Genomic DNA, 21,110 nt, shown 5'->3' with positions numbered 1-21,110 from the left:
AGGACCATAAAAAACTTGTCTTGTTCAACATGTTTGTCTACATCATTAGTGAAAGGCATAAGTGACTCAAAACCAACAATTAAGCGATCGAGCTTATCAATATATGTTTGTATATCATGATTCTCCAATTTCATCATGATAAGATTGGAAATAACATTATAAATGTGATGAACATAATTGGAATATACTCTCCTGGCTTTGTTCCACACATCATAACAAGTAGTAAAACCATAGTATGGAGGCTGCAATTTGGCATCAATAGAGAACTAGAGAACGTTATTCAAGAAGGAATCAATTTGAATCCTTTGGGCTTGATCATGGTAGAAAATGTCTTTGGCTTGTTTGGTCAAGTGATCGACATGACCTTGACCTCGAAACCATAGTTGGATAGTAGTAGTCTAGGAGCTATAGTTGGTCGTCCTAAAGTTAGTTTTTCACATGCAATGAGTGGAACATTGGTAAAAGTAACGGTAGTAGAAGCCATGGAACAAACTTCCAAAAATGGGCTAAAAAGCATTGTTGGGGTGTGAGCTGGGTTTAAGCATGACTTGTCGGGTTAGAGCACAGTTGGGCGTGTTAGATCATGATAGGCCATGTTAGAGCACGATAGACTGAGTTGGAACACAATCAGCTTGTTGGAGCGCGCTTGATGGGTTGGAGCGGTAAATGAAGCGCAATGGTTGGTGAAGGAAGTCGGTCTTGATCGTGGTGGTCACCAAAGGAAAAGAATGCTCAATGACAAAGAAAATGGGCACATAGTGGCTACTATTCACCCGAAAAAGAGAGGAAGGAGAAACCAGATCTTGAACCTAAACTACTAATACCATTAGAATTGTATATGTTGTGAATGAATTATGTTTAATGCACACCATTCCACATGTATTTATAGCATAATACAAAATCAATTATAATAAATATACCTACTAATTAAGAATCAATCATCCTAATTTTCTACATTATGTAATGCCTAATTCCCTAGAAATCTGTAATAGCTAATTTTATTCTAACAATTATCATCATAAAAAACTTTACTTGTCTTCGAGATTAGAAATACGATGTTCATCTTCTTCTTTTATCAACAATTTCTCCCTTTTTTATGATGATAAAAATATCTTAAAGTCTTTTTGTGATTTCCTACCCTTAAAATTTTATGACATTCAAAAGAAAATGTTAAGTATATAATAGATTTAACAAGTAATCAATCCTAAGCCTTATGATGTTAAGGCTATTTTCTCCCCTTTATTAAAGACTTCCATTTTGATCATAATAAAAAAAGAATATGTTAAGAGATAAACTCTCCCTGCATGTAATATTTCTCCTTTTTTTTTATAAACATAAACCTTTCTATAATATTACCCCTAAAACGAAGATTCTAAATATTAAAGAAAATAAGAGTTTATTTAAACAAGGGAACGTTACATTTATGAATCATGATCTTTAACTTTCTAATTTTCATTTATGAAGCACCTAATTGTTGCTAATGATCTTGTATGGTATATGTTAGTGACCGAACGTTCAAAGAGTGAAGATTGTTTGGTCTGATTGATGCGTCGAGCATAAGTTAACTAGAGTAAACGTTTTTGTTCATGATGGGCCAAAATTAGGTCAGCGTCTAACTCATTGGGCCATAATAGGGCCATCACTTAAATTATAATTAAGGGGCCAATAATTATTATTATTAGGCTGATAATCAAATAGTTACCAGGATAATAACATAATTGGTTGAAGATATTGATTACGGAATACGGAAACAATTTCTAAGTAACAGACCGAAAAGAAGGTAAGTCATTTTTATTGGATCTATGGTAAGTTTAAGGTCCATCAGATAGCCTATAAATAAAGGGCTAAACCGCAAAGGTAGGTAAGTTTTACAAAATTTTGAGTGTACAATCTCTATTAAATATTATCTCTATTCTTACACATGTCACTGACTTGAGCGTCAGAGTACCTTTAGCGGGTACCTCTCCCCCGAATCGGACCGGAAGGACTTGAAGTAGGAGATACAAAGGTAAGACGACAGTGAGGAAAGGTTAGTCTCTTAGGCCTACGTAAATATCTACCGAAATAGATCTAAATTTTTAAAAATATTACCCAAAAAGTTAAAAAAATTATAAAACTTGTTGAGACTATTGATAGGGGGAGCACATGTTTAGCTTAACCCACAATCTTAGTAATATTTGAGTTTTTTATGATGACAACACATAATTAATAATACATGTATATTTTGTGTTACATGTTCTATGTTTACATGTCATATGCTTTTCTTTAATGTGTGAAATCTGTTAAAGCACAAACTCTTTTGAAGTGTGCTGTGAGTTTTTTCAAAGAGAAAAGTTTTCAAAACTGTGCAAAAAGATTTCACTTAATCGAATGCATGCACTATGTATTCGAATAAGTTAGTTGATGTTTTGAAAATCTGTTAAATGCTGGTAACAACTAACATAACAATCATATTTTTAAATATGTTGACCAAACATTAAATGATAGTCAATTGCATTAATTGTATATTCAATTATTTGTTTGACTGCTGCTAATTATGTTATAACTGATTGTTGTATTCGATTACGTTAGTAGCTCAATCAATTAAAATGCGTCTGATATGTGTTATATTATAAATTGACGCAGATTTGAATTCTGTAAGAACTTTTGGTGATTCTAACAATTTCATATCATTTACAGAAAGTTGTGATCTTACAGAAAGAGAGGAAAAGCTCCAAGAAACAAGATTGACCGTGGTGATCAACAACTTGTGATTTCTTGAAGAGTAAGACTGTTGTGTTTCAAAGACTGATCAAATTTGCACACTTGGGTGTTACTGCGTGATCAGATTCTACAATTTCTTGAAGATTGGTTTGAGTTCCCTGTTGTGACTACGTGTGTTCTTGACTTTGAGGGTGCCTCAAAGGGGTTAGACGGCAGAAGAGGGGATTCTTGTTGCTGACGGCCTATATTAGATTAGAGGGTTAGAGAGGTGTTTTATATTTTTGACGTGAGGTCTCTATAAAAACCTTGTAGTAAAAACCTTAATCTTTATAGTGCATTGGATTCCTGTGGTTGGTAGGACATTGGATGTAGGCTTGGTCGAACCACTATAAAAACTTAACGTTTGAATTTTATGATCCCTACTCTCTTTTATTCAATCGATTACTTTCTTCACTTATTCGATTAAGTTTCCGCTGCATTGAAAATCTTTTACCGTGCAATTCAAGAAAAGTATAAAGGCATCAATTTTTGTGAAAAAGATTTAAAAGTTTTTGTTTTTTACACTTCACCAATTCACCTCCCCTCTTGGTGTGAGAAATTGAGTCATTCTATCTTAACAAAACTCTCATCCTACATCGCAAGATAATCAATTATGACTAATGATAATCAATTATTTGTTTATCGTATAAAAAATTAGAAATACATATATTTAACAATAATCGATTATTACTTGAAATAATCTATTATTTAAAATGTTCAAAAAAAATTAATAATCTATTATCAAATGTGCATAATTGATTATTATGTGGAAATTTTTGAACAGAAAAATGATAATTTTCAAAAACTAAGACACATTATTAATATCTAATATGCATAATATCTCTTGTAATGATTATAAAACCTATCAAGATATGATAGAAACTTTTTTTGATTTTGAAATAATATATAAAATAGAAAAATAATATTTTGATACCCAAGACTTATTTAGATTATTTGGGATTAAAAACAAGTTATTTAATGGTTGGGATTCAAACATATATTTAAGTTATTAATTGTTGGGATTCAAACCTATCTTTAAGTTATTTAATTGTTGGGATTTAAACATATCTTTAAGTTATTTAATTGTTGGGATTCAAACATATCTTTTATTTGGAACATGTAGGAAATAACTTGTAGGTTATCTTTCTGGTAGACCAAATTTCATTATAAACCAAGTTTGGAAGAAAACCAATGGTGAAACCTCAATCCACGTTACAAAAAGTTTTGTTTTGAAGAAAGAGAAAAACGAAGAACAAATAAATTTCACCTAATATAAATGTCCTGTTTTGAATGAATGGTGAAAATGTTTATAAGAAAAGAGAAATCATTGATAATTTTCATGAAAAGGAGAAGTATGGGACGAAAAATAAAATAAAATAAGAAAGAAAGTAAACACGGAGGAAAAATAAAAATATATCTTGGAACAAAAATATATGATGAAAAAGAAAAAGAAAGGTTTAATGTCTCAATAGGTCCCTATTTTCACCCAAAATTTGAAATAGGTCCCTTTCTTTTTCGGCATCTCAATTGAGTCCTTATTTTTGTAAAATTGAATCAAATAGGACATTTCCGTCAAATTGAAATGACGCCGTTAAGAAGAATATGCTTTATTTCTAGGTGAAAATAATGACGGCGTCATTTCAATTTGACGGAAAGGTCCTATTTGATTCAATTTTACAAAAATAAGGACTCAATTGAGATGCCAAAAAAGAAAGGGACCTATTTCAAATTCTGGGTGAAAATAGGGACTTATTGAGACATTAAACCAAAAAGAAATAAAAAATAAGCCCTGAAAGGTTTAACTTCTTTTTTGAAAAATTGCTTTGCAATAACTCATTATTTATATCATATTAACGACAAAAGAAATAATATGAACGGAATAAAGAAAGAAGGAAATCACAAAAATATAATTAAGGCCAAACGATGTCTTTACAATTTCTATTTTTGCAATAAAAGAATATAATTTGGAAGCAAAGAGCAAACAAAAAGTATACTTCATACATGGTTTTCAGATGGATGGTCCTCAACCTACCCAAGGTTCTTGCCCAACAAATATTTTGTACGATGTCCATTGATTTTAGGGTTAAGTGGAAAAAATATTTTTTTACAATGGCATAATGGTAGCTTTGCAAATTCACGAATGAATGATATAAAAAAATAATTAGATGTATACTTTACTAGGGATGGCAAAAAAGTCCGCGTCCGCGGATATCCGCGGATAAAATCCACGACGGATAGTTGGTATCCGCGGATATTTACTATCCGCGGGTTGCGGGTTGCGGGTATTTTAATACCCGCTTATAATCGGGTCGGGTTCAGGTATTACACTATCCATACCCGCGGGTACCCGTTACCCACTAAAAAAATGGAAATAACATTTTAGAGGGTTAAATGAGGTCAGGTCTTATTGTTTTGTATTTTGCGTCTTTACTTCTTTACGCGTTTGTCCAACAGTTTTGTGGTGCCCGTGCTATGCCCTTCCCCTTTGTGCCACCATCGGAGAGTGTTGGATTTACAACTAGAAGAAGCTCTGTGCCACCAACAGTGTTGGATTTACAAACCAGAGGACGCACACTCTAATGTCGGATATGCACCAAGAAGAACGGTACTGTTTCTTCTAATTACCTCTTTTGGTAACATCTTTTTTAGGGTTCGGGGGGCAAAAATCTTAAACCTTATTTTTCGATTGTTCTGCAAAAATCTTATAATTTAACTCGGATTGATGGACGAACGCCCGAGGAGAGGTCGATTGAAGCTGCGCGAACACAAACCGGACCTCCTCGAAGCTTCTCCGACGAAGAATACGCAGCGAAAAATGACAAAAACAGAGGGTTAAACTCGATAGAAACCCTAGAAATGGAAGGAAACCCAATATGAACCGATTAATCGGTTCAAAATGAAGATTGAACGGTGGAAAAGGTTTGGAACGAATCAAAAGTAATTTTAATCGGCTAAAATCAGAGAAAATGATGAAGGATGAAGAAACCCTAGACAAATGTGCAGATGATTTGGTGACAGTGGAAGAAAGATGAAGAAACTTGTGAATCTGATACTTACGGAGGAGAAGAGATGGATTTGTGATGAAGAATGGCTGGCGACGAGGAAACTCTCGAGTGGAAGAACGAGATATGGTTCTGCGAGATGGAGAAACGAAAGAGAGAATGTGGCTGTGCGTGTCTGATGTGTGAGAAGAAAAGCAAATGATGTGGAATGAGGGAGCGGACGCGTGGCTGAAGAAGGAATTGAAAAACGCTGACGCATGCGAGGTGGCAGCGAAGGAGAGGTAGCGTGGAGGAATGAGCAGCACCGTGAAGTTTAGAGAAATGGAAAAATGAGAGTGTGCTTGGAAGGTGGCTAGAGGGAGTCTTTGGACTCTCTAGCCTATGACTTTCAAGAGAGAACAGTTTCTGACTCAGAAAACTCGATTCTCATTATTCTCAAAAGTGCTAATACAAGAGAAGAGTTGGGTATTTATAGTAACCCATACTCCTTAAGAGCTAAGCTAGGAAAGGTAAAAATACAAAAGGAAAACTAAGTCAAGTAGGATTCCATCACGGATGATATGGTCTTGTTATCAAGATGATGTAATGAAACATCACAAAATGATCTTTGCAATAAATGGAGCAGCACGTTATTTCCACTAAAGTTATAGTGAGTTTTTTTTAATTTATTTTTCTTGAGTTACAGTTGACTGAGCTTGTTTGTTTTGTTTCCTATTAATATGTTCCAAATCATAATTGCTCATCTTCATATGTGCGTGGAATACCTTTTTTGACTAGTTTATTGCCAAGTTTGGTTTAACCCGTGAAGTTGCGTTTTTATCATATTTTATTAGGTTTAGGCATTGTATTTTAATACTTAGGCATGTAGAAACATGATTATATCAGTAGCATTATATCAGTAGCATTATCTGAGCCGCTTCTTATTTTATTCAAATTTAAATCAATTTTATTCATCTAACAACTCTGTTTGGTTAATTAATTTTTTTTTTATTCAGTTCTTACATTGTATATTGGCTCTGAGATTCGTAGAAGCATGTAGAAACATGATTATATCAGTAGAATTATTCATCTAACAACTGTGTTTTATTTTTATTCAGTTCTTAAGTTATGGTCATCAATTTTATTTTTAGGATGTCTACCCAAGATACATTTTCTCCTATAGATGATGCCCAACAAGGACAATTTTTAGAACCTAATGCAGGAGATTCAAATCAAAATGATGTTCCTGTAGATTCAAATCAAACCGAAAGTTCAACTCCTACTATTAACTCAAGAAGATTATTGTCAGATGTTTGGAATCACTTTAAGAGACAAAATGTAGATGGAAAATGGAAAGCGATGTGTAATTATTGTTCCAAAAGTCTTGTAGGTGATGCAAGGCAAGGTACGTCACATTTGAGAAACCATTTCAAGAGTTGCAAGCTTCGAACAACATGAGATATCATACAATCTTTTTTAAAAACTCATAAAGAGGGTGGTGAAATCGTAGTTGTTGGCAATTATGTGTTTAATCAACAAATAGCTAGAGATGCACTCCATAAGATGATAATTCTACATGAGTATCCAATGTCAATGGTTGATCATATAGGCTTTAAAGAATTTTGTGCTGCTGTACAACCTCTATTTAAAGTGGTTTCTCGAAACACCTTAAAAAAGGATATTATGAAGGATTACAATGCTGAAAAAGAGAAATTGAAATTATTGTTGTCAAGGATTCAAAGTCGAGTTGCAATTACAACTGATATGTGGACTGCTAGTAATCAAAACAGAGGCTACATGACTGTAACTGCTCACTTTATTGATGATTTATGGAGGCTACAAAGTCGACTTGTGAGGTAATAACACTATACTCTATTTTAAGTTTAACTTTTATATTAACATTGTTCTTCTTCACCAAATTAATTCAATATGACTTTCAATTTTAGGTTTATGTATGTTCCTGCTCCTCATACTAGTCAAGTTCTTGCTGAATTGTTGGTTGAATGTTTAATGGATTGGAATCTAGATAGAAAAGTTTCTACTTTGACAGTAGATAACTGCACTACAAATGGCTACATCTATGGTTTTAAAGTTTAACAAGTATTGGAGTGTGATTAATGGAGTGATGGCCATAGGTATTGTCTTAGATCCCAGGTACAAAATTGATTTGTTGGATTATTTTTTCCCTCACATATATGGTAACGAATCTGATTGTGAAATTGAAAAGGTGAAGATTCTTTTGAAAGACTTGGTAAGAGAGTATGAAATATACATGAAAGGTAAGAAGTCGATTTCTTCATGTCAAAATCCGAACATAAATGTAGGCCAAATACTTGATGTAAGAAAAGATGCTTGGAGGAGAGATTTTGCAAAACATCAAATTGCAAAGAAAAATGAACCATCACATTATAAGTTAGAACTTGATTATTACTTGGAGGAACCGACACTACCGGATTCAGATGAAGAATTTGACATTTTAATTTGGTGGAAGACTAATGGATTAAAATATCCAATCTTACAAATGATTGCAAGAGATTTTTTAGCCATTCCTATCTCAACAGTTGCTTCTGAGTCTTCTTTTAGTACTGGTGGCCGATTTCTTTCTCCACATCGGAGTAGATTACACCTAGACACTTTAGAGGCACCGATGTGTGTTCAAGATTGGCTATGGAGTGACATACAAGGTAACTAAATGAACAATTCAAATTACATATTTATATTAATTTAAATGATTGGCTATGACAAATAAATTTGTTTTCCTTTTTCAGGTTCTTCAAAATTGAAAGTAGATAACATGAAGCTTAATACAATACTAGAGGAGATAATTGATGATGTTAGTAGTTTTATTTATAATATTTTAATCTAATTTTATTAATAGTATCACTTTGTCATTGATTGATGACTTTTTTGTATTTATTTGTCTCAGGAATTAAGTGGTCAAAATGAAGATATGGGAGAAGAAACATAAATCTTAGAATGTTATTTTTAGAATAATTATTTTTAAAATTACTTGTATTTGGATGTATGTTTTCCTATTAATTTGTATTGATTTGAATTTATGTTTTAATTTTTATTTAGTTATCCATTGACTTTGTTTGGATATATATTTTAAATATTATTGTATTTTTTTTTTTTGCAATTTAATTTGGATTTCATTTAATTTTTTTTTTAAATATTCGCGGGTTGAAAACCGGTATCCAACAGATATCCGCGGGTAGAAAAATATCCGCGGATTTTTTTTATGCGGATATCCAACGGGTCGGGTTGTGGGTACAGTTTTATCCAGCAGGTCGGGTTGCGGGTAGACACTATCCGTACCCGACCCGACCCGTTGCCATCCCTATACTTTACTTACTATGTGAGACTTTCGGTAATAGAATTGACATTTAACATGGTTGAACTTTTCAGTCCCCAATATATTATTTTTATAATTTTAAAAAATAAATATACAAAATAATAAAAACATTCATTGATCAAAGAATAATTGATAAAAAAAAATTGAACTGCTAACACAAAAAAGTTTAATTATTTCATCAATTCTTATTTTTTTTAAATTGCAAATCGATTTTTTAATTTTCTTTTATCTCAATTGAGTTTTTAATTTGGAAAATTTGATTTAGTGAAATTTTTATTGTTAAATTAATTGAACGATGTTAAAAAAACAGTGATGTGGCTTATGTGATGTGAAATTTTGCTTTTTAAAAAAATGAAAATTGGTAAATAGTAACAACCTCATCACTGGTACGACCAATCAACACAACCAATGATAGAAAGGAAGATCATTGTGTCACCGCCTGAAGTAGAAGTTTGCGACACCACAACCAAGATTGATCTACTACAAATCACGCCTCTCAATAGCATTAAACCTCGTGACTAAGCTAGATTTTTACCTTTGGTCTCGCTTGTAGCTCCTCCACAATGGACAAGGATGCCTTTGCCAGGGAGAAAAAGGACAAACGTTCCTCCCAACAGTGGCTCCTCAACAATAGAACAAAGAGCATAAAGCAATTGGAAAATTTTCCCACTTTGGGTTTCACAAAAAATTTTGGGATTTCCCAATTATTTGGCCAGGGTTCAAAACTCACGAAACACATGAGAAGACCCAATGAACCAACAATGATGATTTCCAAAGTTAGGGTTTTGTAGAGATGCAATGGGTGGCACATGAGAAAGATGAAGATCGAAGATTCAGTGATGACAAAATAAGATGTAACATTAATAATTTAACTAAATGAACCCTAATAAGATCTCGTTGTGGCATTGTGCTCGCAATGAATGACAAATATATGTGGTTGTGGTTGTTGTTGTTGTGAATGGGTGGCAATGGTGGCGTGTTGAACAGTGATGTCACGTTAACTGATGGCATGGAGGAATTATGGTTGTCGCGAGGTGGTCTGTGGTGGAGGTGGTTGCCAGTGTCAATGATGATTATTGTTAGCAGTGGCTCCATTGGTGGTGAGGGTTGTAGGTTCATGGTAGAGGTGGTTGCCAATGTCAATGTTAACGGTGACTCTAATGGTGGTGAAAGTGTGAAGGTGAAGGTCAAATTCCATGTATGGTCCACCTCATCATCTGCTAACATGTCCATCTCATCATTTTCTAATGTTGTTTAGCCAATTTAACAACAAGGGTCACATTACTTCAATTATCTCAAATTAAGAACCCAATTGAGACAAACACCAATTTGCAATTTCAAACCAAAAACAAAGACCACTAGAATAATTAAACCAAACAAAAATGGTGATGGAATAAATGCAAAACCCTAATCACGAACTATTGAAGTTGTAATGATGTCAAACCATAATAAAAAAAGCCTTAAGCATTTCAACACACAATTGATTTCAAACCTTCATGTCTAAATAAAACATAACAAAGAACATTTAGATCTAAATATAAAATGGAATGCTTTAAATATTTCAAACCATGAAGACTTGAATGGTTTAGATAAAAAAGAAATTATCCAATTTCACCAATTATTTTTTTTTATAAGACACCATAATGTTGAAATCTTAATTGAAGAAACCATTGATATCGTCACCATCTTGAAAACCTCATTGATAGCCAAAAGAATTCAAAATTTCAGAGAATGAGAAATGAGGAAACAAACGTTCATATCTAACTAAAAACAACAAAGTTGAAAGATCTCACCAATTTCAAACCCATTTCAACACCATAAACAAAAAATGTGACTTAAATAGAAAATAATAAAGAAATGAAGGAAAGGAGAATGATATAGTGTGTGTTTCCATAACATAAAAGACATTGTGGTGTGTATTTGTGTAAGGTGGAAAGGAGAATTACACAAAGATAAAGATTATAAATATCATTAGCAGAAAGAGGAGGAAGAGAGATAAAGTAGAGTAAGTGAGATGAAGACGAAATGAGAAGCGTGTTGAGAAAAGAGCTACATGTCACTCATTGGGCATTCCATACATTAGAATAATAGAAGTTTGGAAAAGGATATTTTGACACATATTTTTTGACAATATTTTGACATAGTACACATGTCATTTCATCACTCGTTCATTATTTATTTGTTAATATTCTGACTATTCTAAACCCAATAAAAAAATGACATGTGTTTTTGTGTCAAAATATTGTTAAAAAATTTGTATTAACATACATTATCCTTATAAATCATAGATTATGAATTATAGATTATTGGTCAAATAATTATATTTATGATTTATAAGTTTATTATTAATCTTCACACATAAAGATTTTTTTACTTAAGAAAAGGAGGTGATTTTTTAAAATAATAATTTTACTACAATTTAATTGTTCAAACAAATTTATTCTTCGATTATGAATCCAAAATTAATCAATTTTGGTTAAATAGATTTATAATCATATTTGATCATTAGGATTTTTTTTACGTGAGTTATAATAAGTCAACTAAATAAATGATACGGTTTCACCTAAACAACATATAAAGTTATACAAAATCTTCCATATTCACTTCCCAATATTAGATGATATGAGTTCATTTATCCAATGACTTAGCCATTGACATCGACTCTTGATTGCAAATACGAGGCTTCAATTTTTCACCTTAGCTTTTATCACACATTTTATTTCTATTCTAATAATTGAGATGAAGCTCAATAAACTTGATAAAGGCTTACCAAGAAGTTGAACTTTGGTCTATGTGAACATGAGAACCATGATCACAACTTTTTTTTTTCTTCAATTTTTTTCAATTCTCACTCAACTCATTCTACAAAAAATAGAAGGTGTTAATTGACTAATTGAGTTCAAGATAACTGAAAAAGAATAAGATGAATTAGGCATTGAATTGTGTATGGTATAAGGACTCACCGAGCGGTCAGAATCTACAACCGCTCGGTCTATCCTTCTAGTCAACGAAGGTTGGTCAGAGCAAATGGTCTTATTCATGATGGGCTAACACATAAGTCATTGGACCGCAATGAGATAGGTGCCTAAGTTATTGATGATGGGCCGTAGTTATATTACGGTTGGGCCAATAATCCAACAAGTAATAAAATAATACCAAAATGATTAAAGGATATTAATTAAGGATATCCGACTAAAGATATTGATAAACTATTGATAAACTATTTATGAGTAACTAACCAAATCTAAAGGTAAGTTTGTTTTTATTCTATTGAATTCGTGCTAAGTGCGGGATAACTTATAAATAGAAAGTTAAGTCCAAAAGGCAGGAAAAGCAAGCGGAATAGGGGATCCAAGCATTGGAAGACAGGAAGGCTATATTAGAAACATACGTCTCTCAACCCTACACATATCCATACAGAAACAAGTTGAATAAATAAAAATAACAATAATTATCATGTTATTATATTAACAATAAAATTTGAATAAAAAAATACTTAAATAAAAATATTTTAGAACAAAAAATAATAATTCTTTTAAAAAATAATGAACTGAAAATAATTTATGAAGTATTTAAATTTTATTAAATTCACTTTTGATAAGTTGGATTTTAAATTGCATTAACTTTTATTTATATTTAGGTTTTATTTAAATCAATTCCATTCACTAAAACAGATAAAAAGATGGTGTAGCACACAGTTTAAGAAAAACGACAATTTACAAAATTTTACGATTTTGTTAATGATCCTACTAATTTTATTCTATAATGTGAGATCTAAATCAAGAATACTATACAAAATTATATATCTTGATTTTACCTCGGTGAAATTTTCGTAATGAACCTGAAAAAACGTTGCTAATTGTAGTTGCAAACTTTTCTTAATTTTCTGAAATATTTTGCAGAAATTTATTCTGGTGATTTTGAAAGAAAAATATTGTTAAAAATAATATACTTTGCGGAGATCCTCCATTTATTTAAGTAATATTATTTTTGTCATTGTTTAATTTCTTTAATTATTTTATATCTTTTAGATAGAAAAAATTATGTCTATTTTGAGTTGAATTGGAGCCGTTCAAATTTAACTGAGTTTATTTGAATCTACTTAGTTAATTAAAAATTTAACTAATTAAATTTTGACCTTTTAGTTAAAATAATTTAATGTATAAATTTTAATTCAATCGAATAGAAAAAAGACCTAATTATTAAAATTAAAGAAATAAATTAAACTAAGTAAAAATTAAATCTTTAATTAATTTTTTTTATCGAAATTAGAGGATCCAAATAAAAATTTTAACCTTTTATTTTTATATGCACTTTTAAAACATTTGTTTGGGTTAAAAAAAATAAGAGAACTTTTTGTGGTAAAAGGAAATTTATATTCAGCATAGAAATTTTACTTTGAAAGTCTTTAATATTTGGAATCGTGGAATTTGAAGGATTACAAAACTCTTATCTATCATTCTATCTTCCTCAGACTCAGAGTGTGAGCAGTGTGTATGTTTTGGGGTAGCCATGTCGAGTTCTCGAGAGCGATTGGTGAAGGCGGTGAAAAAGTTCGTGGGGGTTCGGTACAAGGTTTTCAGCAATCGTTACGGCCAAAACATCATCGACATATTGGACTTCCCAATTAAGGTTGTCTTGTCTCCCTTCACTCTCGCCTTTGACATTGCCGGCTCTGCACCTCGCGGCTTCGGCGTCCCTGAACTCATCTCCAAGCTCTCTGCCACTTCCGTCTTCGTCAGTCCCCTTTCCAAATGCATTCTCTCTCTCTCTCTCTCTCTCTCACTTTTTCTCGCAATTTATCTATATTTTGGGTACAATTTGATTCCCTAATTTCTGGAGGAAATGATGATTAGTGGTGGCAGGATTGCTGCGGCTGTGGAGATACTTGTAGTAGACACATGTGGTCTTGAAAACTATTATTTTCACTATCCTACATTTATGTAGTTATATAGATATACACACGAAATTAAGTGCTGTTGTTTTTCCGGTTTCTGAAAAAAAAAAAAAGAGGTTAGAATGAAAAAGTTGAAAACACTTTAATATTCTGGTAATGATTAGTGAAATTGAAAATGAATAAAGGAGTTATCTTAAACCAAAGAAGTATTTTTGGAAACCATTTTAGTTTGTAACTTTTTTATCAATTGGATTATTGGTTTGATATTGGTGGGAATTGTATTCTCTGGAAATTTTATCTTGTTAGTTCTAGGTTCAGTTTTATTTTATTTTTACAATGATAGATGTTGCTGCATGGCTTGTTTGTAGGCTATAGCTGCTCTTGGAACTTATGACATTGCATTTGAGCTGGGGAGGAAGGTGCTCTCTCAAAGGTGCTGTTTTTGTATTCCTTGATTGATGGTTTTGTTGTGTCACTTGAATACATGTTACCTCTAATCTTTTATTATTTAGTGTTGCTGATTGACTTTTGTTGAGCTCTAACTAAATGTGTGTCTAAAGAGCAGAAATTGTAATACGTGTAATGGATGGCGGGCCTTGCGGTGTACAATGTGCAGAGGAAGTGGGAGGGTGCATTATCAAGTGAAGAATTACACCTTAAAGAGGTAAGTTACTCTCCATTTGGATGAATTTAGAGGTTGCGGTCAGTATTACTGTGTAAACTGTGGTTTTTTTTGTTCTCTTATTGACATTTTTAATAGGACCCACAAACAATTAAACTGGCAAAACTTATTTCTAGATCATAAAAGTTGAGATTATATTTGAATTAGAATACTTTGCAATCTTTGTCATTTGGGGTCATGCATGGTTACTTATGTAGTTTGTCTAGGCTTCCAAGGAGACTAAGTAATAAATAGTCACACACACCCATATACAAAGTTCAGCGGGAATAAAGCTACTCCCTCCAATCCTTATTATAAGACACTGTTAACAAAATTATAGGTGTTTAATGAGAAAAGTAACACAACCTTTGGGAGTTAAAAATGTTGTAATAGCATTTCATTGGGAAATACCTGAATTATAACTTAGCTTATATCTCTCCTCTTTAAAGAAAAACCCTAAAGTAGATACCAAAATCATTTAGTAAAGGCAAATAAGTAAAAAAGATATATGTATCATTGTAACCATAAAGTGTCGTATAAAATGGACCAGAGCTTGTAGACGGTGTCTTATAATAAGGACCAGAGGGAGTATTAGTTTTAACTAATACTAATTTTATGTCACTAATTTTATGCCAGTGAATTTTTCTAAAATGGCGGTTGACCTTGACCATTAAAGTCACGCTAAATTAATATAGTAATATCTGGACTGCAGTGAAAATATCTTTTGTCAAGTAAGGCAATGTGTATTTGATTTATATAAAATGGGCATGTAAGACAGTATATAATTCTTTTAATGGATAATTCTCTTCTATTTTGAGTTCTTTTAGTGCATCTCGTTTATTATTTTGTGAGATTCTCCTCCAATTTGTATGCACCTTATACGTTCTTCAACTTATTAACTTTTAGTGGAGAGAAGCCAACTGCTGAATCTGTAGCAGACGCCATTGCCAACAATCGGGCTGAGTTGGTGCATCTACCATCATCATTGGATTTTCAAAATCCACTTCCTTCAAAAGAGTGCCCAACTTGTGATGGAACGGTGGGAGTCAAATTCCAAGACAACTTGGCTTTTCATCCAACATTTTGTTTTCGTGAATAGGTTTATTCCCACTGAAGTAGTAGTTCATGAGTAACTTTAGTCCTCCCCCTGCATGCACACACACACCCTTCCACCATAAGAGAATTCTATTTTTGGATCAATAGTTAGTCTCGTATGTGCTTCTTCTGGTAACTTTAACATTGCAATGCGTTTTGACTCTTTTTGAAGAATTTATTGACTTTACACAGGGTGTAATGAGCTGTCCTGAATGCAAACACAGATTAATACATGTTAGGATCTCAGCAGATGATGTGAGTATTGTTGATTCTTTGGTGCTTGGTTCTTTTCCCATTTTTGAATTTAACCCGTTCATATTTTTATCTTTAATAGTACCCGTGAAGTTTTAATAATCTATTTATAGTATGTAGCCAAATGTGGCTTTGACGATTAAACTAATCCGTTGTTTTCACACCAGTATTTTGATTGTTTCCACACCAGTATTTTGATTGATATGTCACTTAGCGATTCAATATTATATTTTCCCACTTTCTCTTCACCAATTTATACTCACATCAGCAATGGCAATTTTTATTTTTAATTTCTTAAATTAATTAGAATCCATAAGTTACATTGTATAATAACCATTGATTTGTCAAAACAGTGAGTTCTTTTGATGTAATTGTATTTGTAAGTTGTAATTGCCACAAATTAAATATTTTGCTTCCTCAACACATTTTCACAAACACTTGGTTGATTTCTCTTGTAACAATGACACTATTTAAGTCTTACAAAACTCTCATAAGCTTTTAAAGATTTATTGGATTATTTATTTTACTTCTCAATAATATGTAATATATTAAAATGAAAATACACTATATCTGAATAGATGTTAAAATTATTTTATTGATCAACTGTTTCACAAGTAGGTGTAAAGCTAGTTCATATTGTTTTAAACATCCTTTTCTTTGTGCAGATTATGGAGCCCCCATGGCAAGCTTATAATGTCTTGAAAAAAATGGATTACCCATATGAGGTCAGTGTTAATTCTAAGTTGAAATTTGATTCTATTAAATAAACAATTCTATTGTCATTATTTATTATTGACAATATAATACAGATTCCTCTCATACGCAACTGAAACAAACCTTGATCCTAGGCATTTTTATTCATTTCTTTACTTCTGTGTTAGGCATTTGAATTCATGTTTGTCTTAGATTAACATTTCATGCAAACTTTTATTGGTTAAATAAGTGTGTCAAGAGAAGACATAAAATATAAAAAAATATTTTTCTTCTGATTTCTTACTCCATTTTGACATTTAAATCATAACTATTTGTTGTTTTTGTTTTTTCCTTTTTCAGCACATAGTTCACAGCATGAAAGATCCTAGTATTGCTGCATTTTGGCTGATTACATTTCCTCAGATCATGGGTGGATTTACCTATGATGATGACGTGAAGCAGAAAATATGGTGGCAATACAAGGTTATCACTTCTATTCCTTTCTATAGTTCAGTACGATTCCTCTACTAATTATTACCCTATGATAAATGATTGCTCGGTAAAAGAAATAATGAAATTACATACTTGCTTGAAACAATTTTTCGTTGCAAATTTGTCATGAAATATGAATATAAGGTGAAAATACAATGTTGATGCTCGGGATTAAACACATGAAATGTGTTTTCGCACATTTATCCTTATATTTTGATTAGGAATGTACTATAAAAGTAATGTACTTCTGTTCCTTGCTACTTCCAGAGGGATGAGAATAATTTTCAATGACCTGGTTTTCCTTTTGTGCTGCAAACCTGCAAGTGAAAATTTAATTTCCTCTGTTTTCTACTTCCGTCAATTCATTCTCACTCTTTGAGCTCAGTGGAACATGCACCTCTGTTCAGAGATGTTTTTTTTAGAATTTTAATTTTGTGAAAATAAAAGAAACAACTGATCTGAATTGATATATGAATCTGTTGGCTTGTAGTTTTTTTGTAGGTTTCATCCCTTTTTCCAGCACCGAATTAATTTGCCAAGCACCTATGCTGTTTCATCTGTGTGTGTGTTTTAATAGTGAAGGATTCATCGGACCAATTGACTGAATAATCTTGTATGTTTCTCTAGATTGCAATCATAATGTGTTGGAGGATATTCTTTGGACTAAGTACTTTCACCTGTATGCCAGTAAATTATCTTGAATTTCAGATTGCTGAGGAAAGTGGTGTGGAAAATAAGATTTAATATTTAAAGTGGAATTGAAAGAAGGGAACGAGGGTCATAATAACTCTATGATCATAACCTTTCCAAAAGTTAATCAGACATTATACAGCCTAAATCATCTCATGTTCATGCATTGAAGTGGGTCAAGCCTATGTTTCTAAATATATCTATTTTCCTTTTCCTTTTGTGAGTGAATTTAGGAATCTAGGCGGTATGATCAACTCCGAGATGTGGTAGCCAAGAGGAAACCAGGGTGGGAGTATCTGCAGGAGGTAAGCTTTTCATCCCATGATCTTGCCATGGCTATCTGACAATGCCTATGCTCATATTTTAGATGTGGAAGACACAAGCAATATAAATGTAGGGTATGCTGGGAATTCACCAAGTTGCTAAGTAAATGGAAGAAAAGCTTATTCTATTACTATTTTTCTGATACTTATGGTAGTTTTGTGTTGGATGTATATAAGGAGTTATTCATGTGGTTGATTGACAGTTGAGTTCATCTTAAATTTATGTAATTTTCTCTGGATTAAATTTTACAATGTTTTTTTATTTTGAATTGCTGTCATCATAGGCCTTGATATCTATTGATCCTGATCGGGCAAGGGATGATCCTGTCATAGTGAAAAATATCCCTTATTATAAGGCTCAGAAGGCACTAGAGACAGAGGTTATGAAGCTTGATCCTCCACCAAGACCGTCAAATTGGGGTGTATGTATTTACGATCTTCACGTAACATTTTCTAGTTACTCCTTTAGTTAATGTATACAATTTTCTTTCAAATTATAATGAGATTTTGATAATTGCACTCCTTGAATTCTTTATCCTCAGTTGGTTAGAATGGGCATTCATAACCATATACATTGGCATGGTCAGTATGACTTAAATGTTGGTGATCCACCAGGGTGGGCTAATTTAGTTTAAACATTTTTTGCTTCACAAAAGCCAACTAGTACATGTAATTTGTAGGCAATGTACAAGGATGACCCTTTTGAAGTGCATTCTACTACAGGACAATTCCAATGTTTTCTCCTTTTATTTCTTTAAGCTGTTCAATGGAAAATCAGTGGGGCCTAAACATTTCAAAATTGCTACGAGCCTCTGGCTCAAATACATAAAAGTAAGAATATAAATTTAAAAGCATGCAAAAAGGGTCATAGGATCTTCATAAAATATGCCTTTACAAATTTTCACTACAAAATATAGTTAGGTTGGTCACTCCCTCCTCCATTTGAGAAAAGAAAATTAAGTAGTGTAAGTTGTAGGCATATACTGCTAAAAAATGAGACATAAACCGCAGAAAATTGGCAGGAGCTGGACCTTCCATTGAATGCATCGTCTTGGAGTGAGGAGGATCTCAAAAATCCCGAAAAGTTCTATGAAATGACTGTTCTTCTTAACGCCCAAAGAGAAATCTCTGATAAGTTCTTGGATGCACAGTGGGAAACTAAATGGCGTCAGGACAAGGTTGGTGATATTTTGTCTTTACATCTGTTAGTTACTTTGTTTATGTTGAAAGGATCAACTAATCAAAACTGACATATGCTGTAATCAGGCATTTCATATAATCAAATAATAATGTTAAATTGCGTGCATTGTCTCATGGTATGCTTGGTTTTTTCTTCCAATTCAAGATGCAAATCTGTCTGTGGTTGAGTTGTGTACTTAGCCGCTCTCAGAACTGTTACATGCCTTTAATATATATTCAGTTTGTGAAATATTATATTTTGTACAAGTGACTGACTTGATTTCACCTTCAGTTGAATGAGATGTTGGAGGCCAAGGTGAAGCCATACATTCAGGATATAGACAACGCAGTTCTTCCTGAGCCGATTTTATTAAAACCACAAGTTCAGGAAAAGGTCTCTCTTTTTCCCTGCTATCTGCGGTCGAACATTTATTGATTATGCATGTTGACCAGGATACACAACTTTTCTATTTGTGTACTGTGGAAAGTTGGATTTACTTGAATACCTTAATTAACTAATTTGTTTCTATTTGACATTCATTTCGTTGCGTTATATGTTACTTAAATGTTTATCTTCGTCATTCTAATTTACTCTAACGTTCTATTCAGGTTAACTTTTCCTAAATACTTATAGAAAAAGAAAATAATTTTTTTTCCATAACTAGTGCATAATTTAATTTGTAGAATCTCTTGTATATTTATTGTTCCAAAAACGGATTCTTAAGGATATGTTTTTCTTCATCTTTCCATGTTTTTTTATATTATATCTGCTTTTGGAGAAATTTATCAAAAACATGTCCTAATTTGTCAGCTTTGGAGATTTTCATTTTTCCATCCTGAAGTCTAGTGTACGTTTGGGTATGCAGTATGCAATTTTGTTGCATGACATAACTTTCTGATTGAATTTTGTAATCTCTACTATTCAAAACCGGAGATCTTCATTAGTTGAATAAACTTTTGGAACTTCATTAGTTGTTCGTCTTTCTTTGAAATATAATGGGAAGAAGTTAATGTTTCCTTATTATTATGTTTTACTTTCTCAGCAATCTCTCTTCTAGTTTTAGTGATGATGTGATTTTCTTACCTTGCATGTTGCTCCTGCAGAGACAACGGCGGAGGTGGTTTTTCTTTTGACAACAGGCAAAGCTATTATATATGCTCCAGCATGTTTGTTTGTAGTCCTAGTATTTTTTTTATATGATCTGTAACTATGCATATTGTTGGAAGCCTGGATGCAGTGTCTATCATCAAGCACAGAAGTTGTGCCTCTGTTTTGGTCGTTATTTTGTGGAGGAACCGGTTGTTTTTGACACAATAAATACCACTTTTGGAAAAGAAAGCCCAGAGAAACATGCAAGAAGAAAAAAAGAAAAACCTTTGCAGATGTTACATTTGGTATTGTGACAGACATGTTCCGAAGGTACCATATTTAGATTATTCCTTTACTGAAATTTCCTGTAATCCAATCCTTTGTGTTCTTTATTATCGTCTGTTCTGAGCAATGGATTATCTTCACTGCTGATATATTTGATGGTTTTTACATTCACCTACGCATTACACACACTAACACGTTGAATCAAATGCCAACATCCACTTTTTGATTCTTATAATGCCGTTAGTAAGAAGTTTTGGTCATTATAAAAGGTATATAACACATGGTTCAGTTTTTTTATAATTAAGCCATTTTGATCTGATACCGATTTATATTACTATGTATTTTCTTCGATAATAAAGGCTATAATTTATTATT

General features: G+C 32.4%; 1 protein-coding gene across 1 annotated transcript; it reads left to right on the top strand.

Annotated features, from left to right (window-relative positions):
* The first annotated feature begins 13,524 nt into the window (after nucleotides 1-13,524).
* Nucleotides 13,525-20,884, top strand: EMB2737 (embryo defective 2737). The gene is made up of 12 exons (XM_047307307.2): nucleotides 13,525-13,815; nucleotides 14,344-14,408; nucleotides 14,541-14,639; nucleotides 15,543-15,675; nucleotides 15,924-15,986; nucleotides 16,649-16,708; nucleotides 17,037-17,159; nucleotides 18,092-18,163; nucleotides 18,466-18,603; nucleotides 19,204-19,359; nucleotides 19,653-19,754; nucleotides 20,465-20,884. The coding sequence occupies exons 1-12, from the start codon at nucleotides 13,591-13,593 to the stop codon at nucleotides 20,492-20,494; spliced, it is 1,266 nt and encodes a 421-aa protein (XP_047163263.1). The 5' UTR covers nucleotides 13,525-13,590; the 3' UTR covers nucleotides 20,495-20,884.
* The last annotated feature ends 226 nt before the right edge of the window (nucleotides 20,885-21,110 follow it).

The sequence above is a fragment of the Vigna umbellata genome, chromosome 6 (genome assembly GCF_029865625.1).
Source record: "Vigna umbellata cultivar VRB3 chromosome 6, Vumbellata_1.0, whole genome shotgun sequence".
Classification (NCBI taxonomy): Eukaryota; Viridiplantae; Streptophyta; class Magnoliopsida; order Fabales; family Fabaceae; genus Vigna; species Vigna umbellata.
The sequence above is the reverse complement of the archived record's forward strand: the minus strand, read 5'-3'. Positions and strand labels throughout refer to the sequence as shown.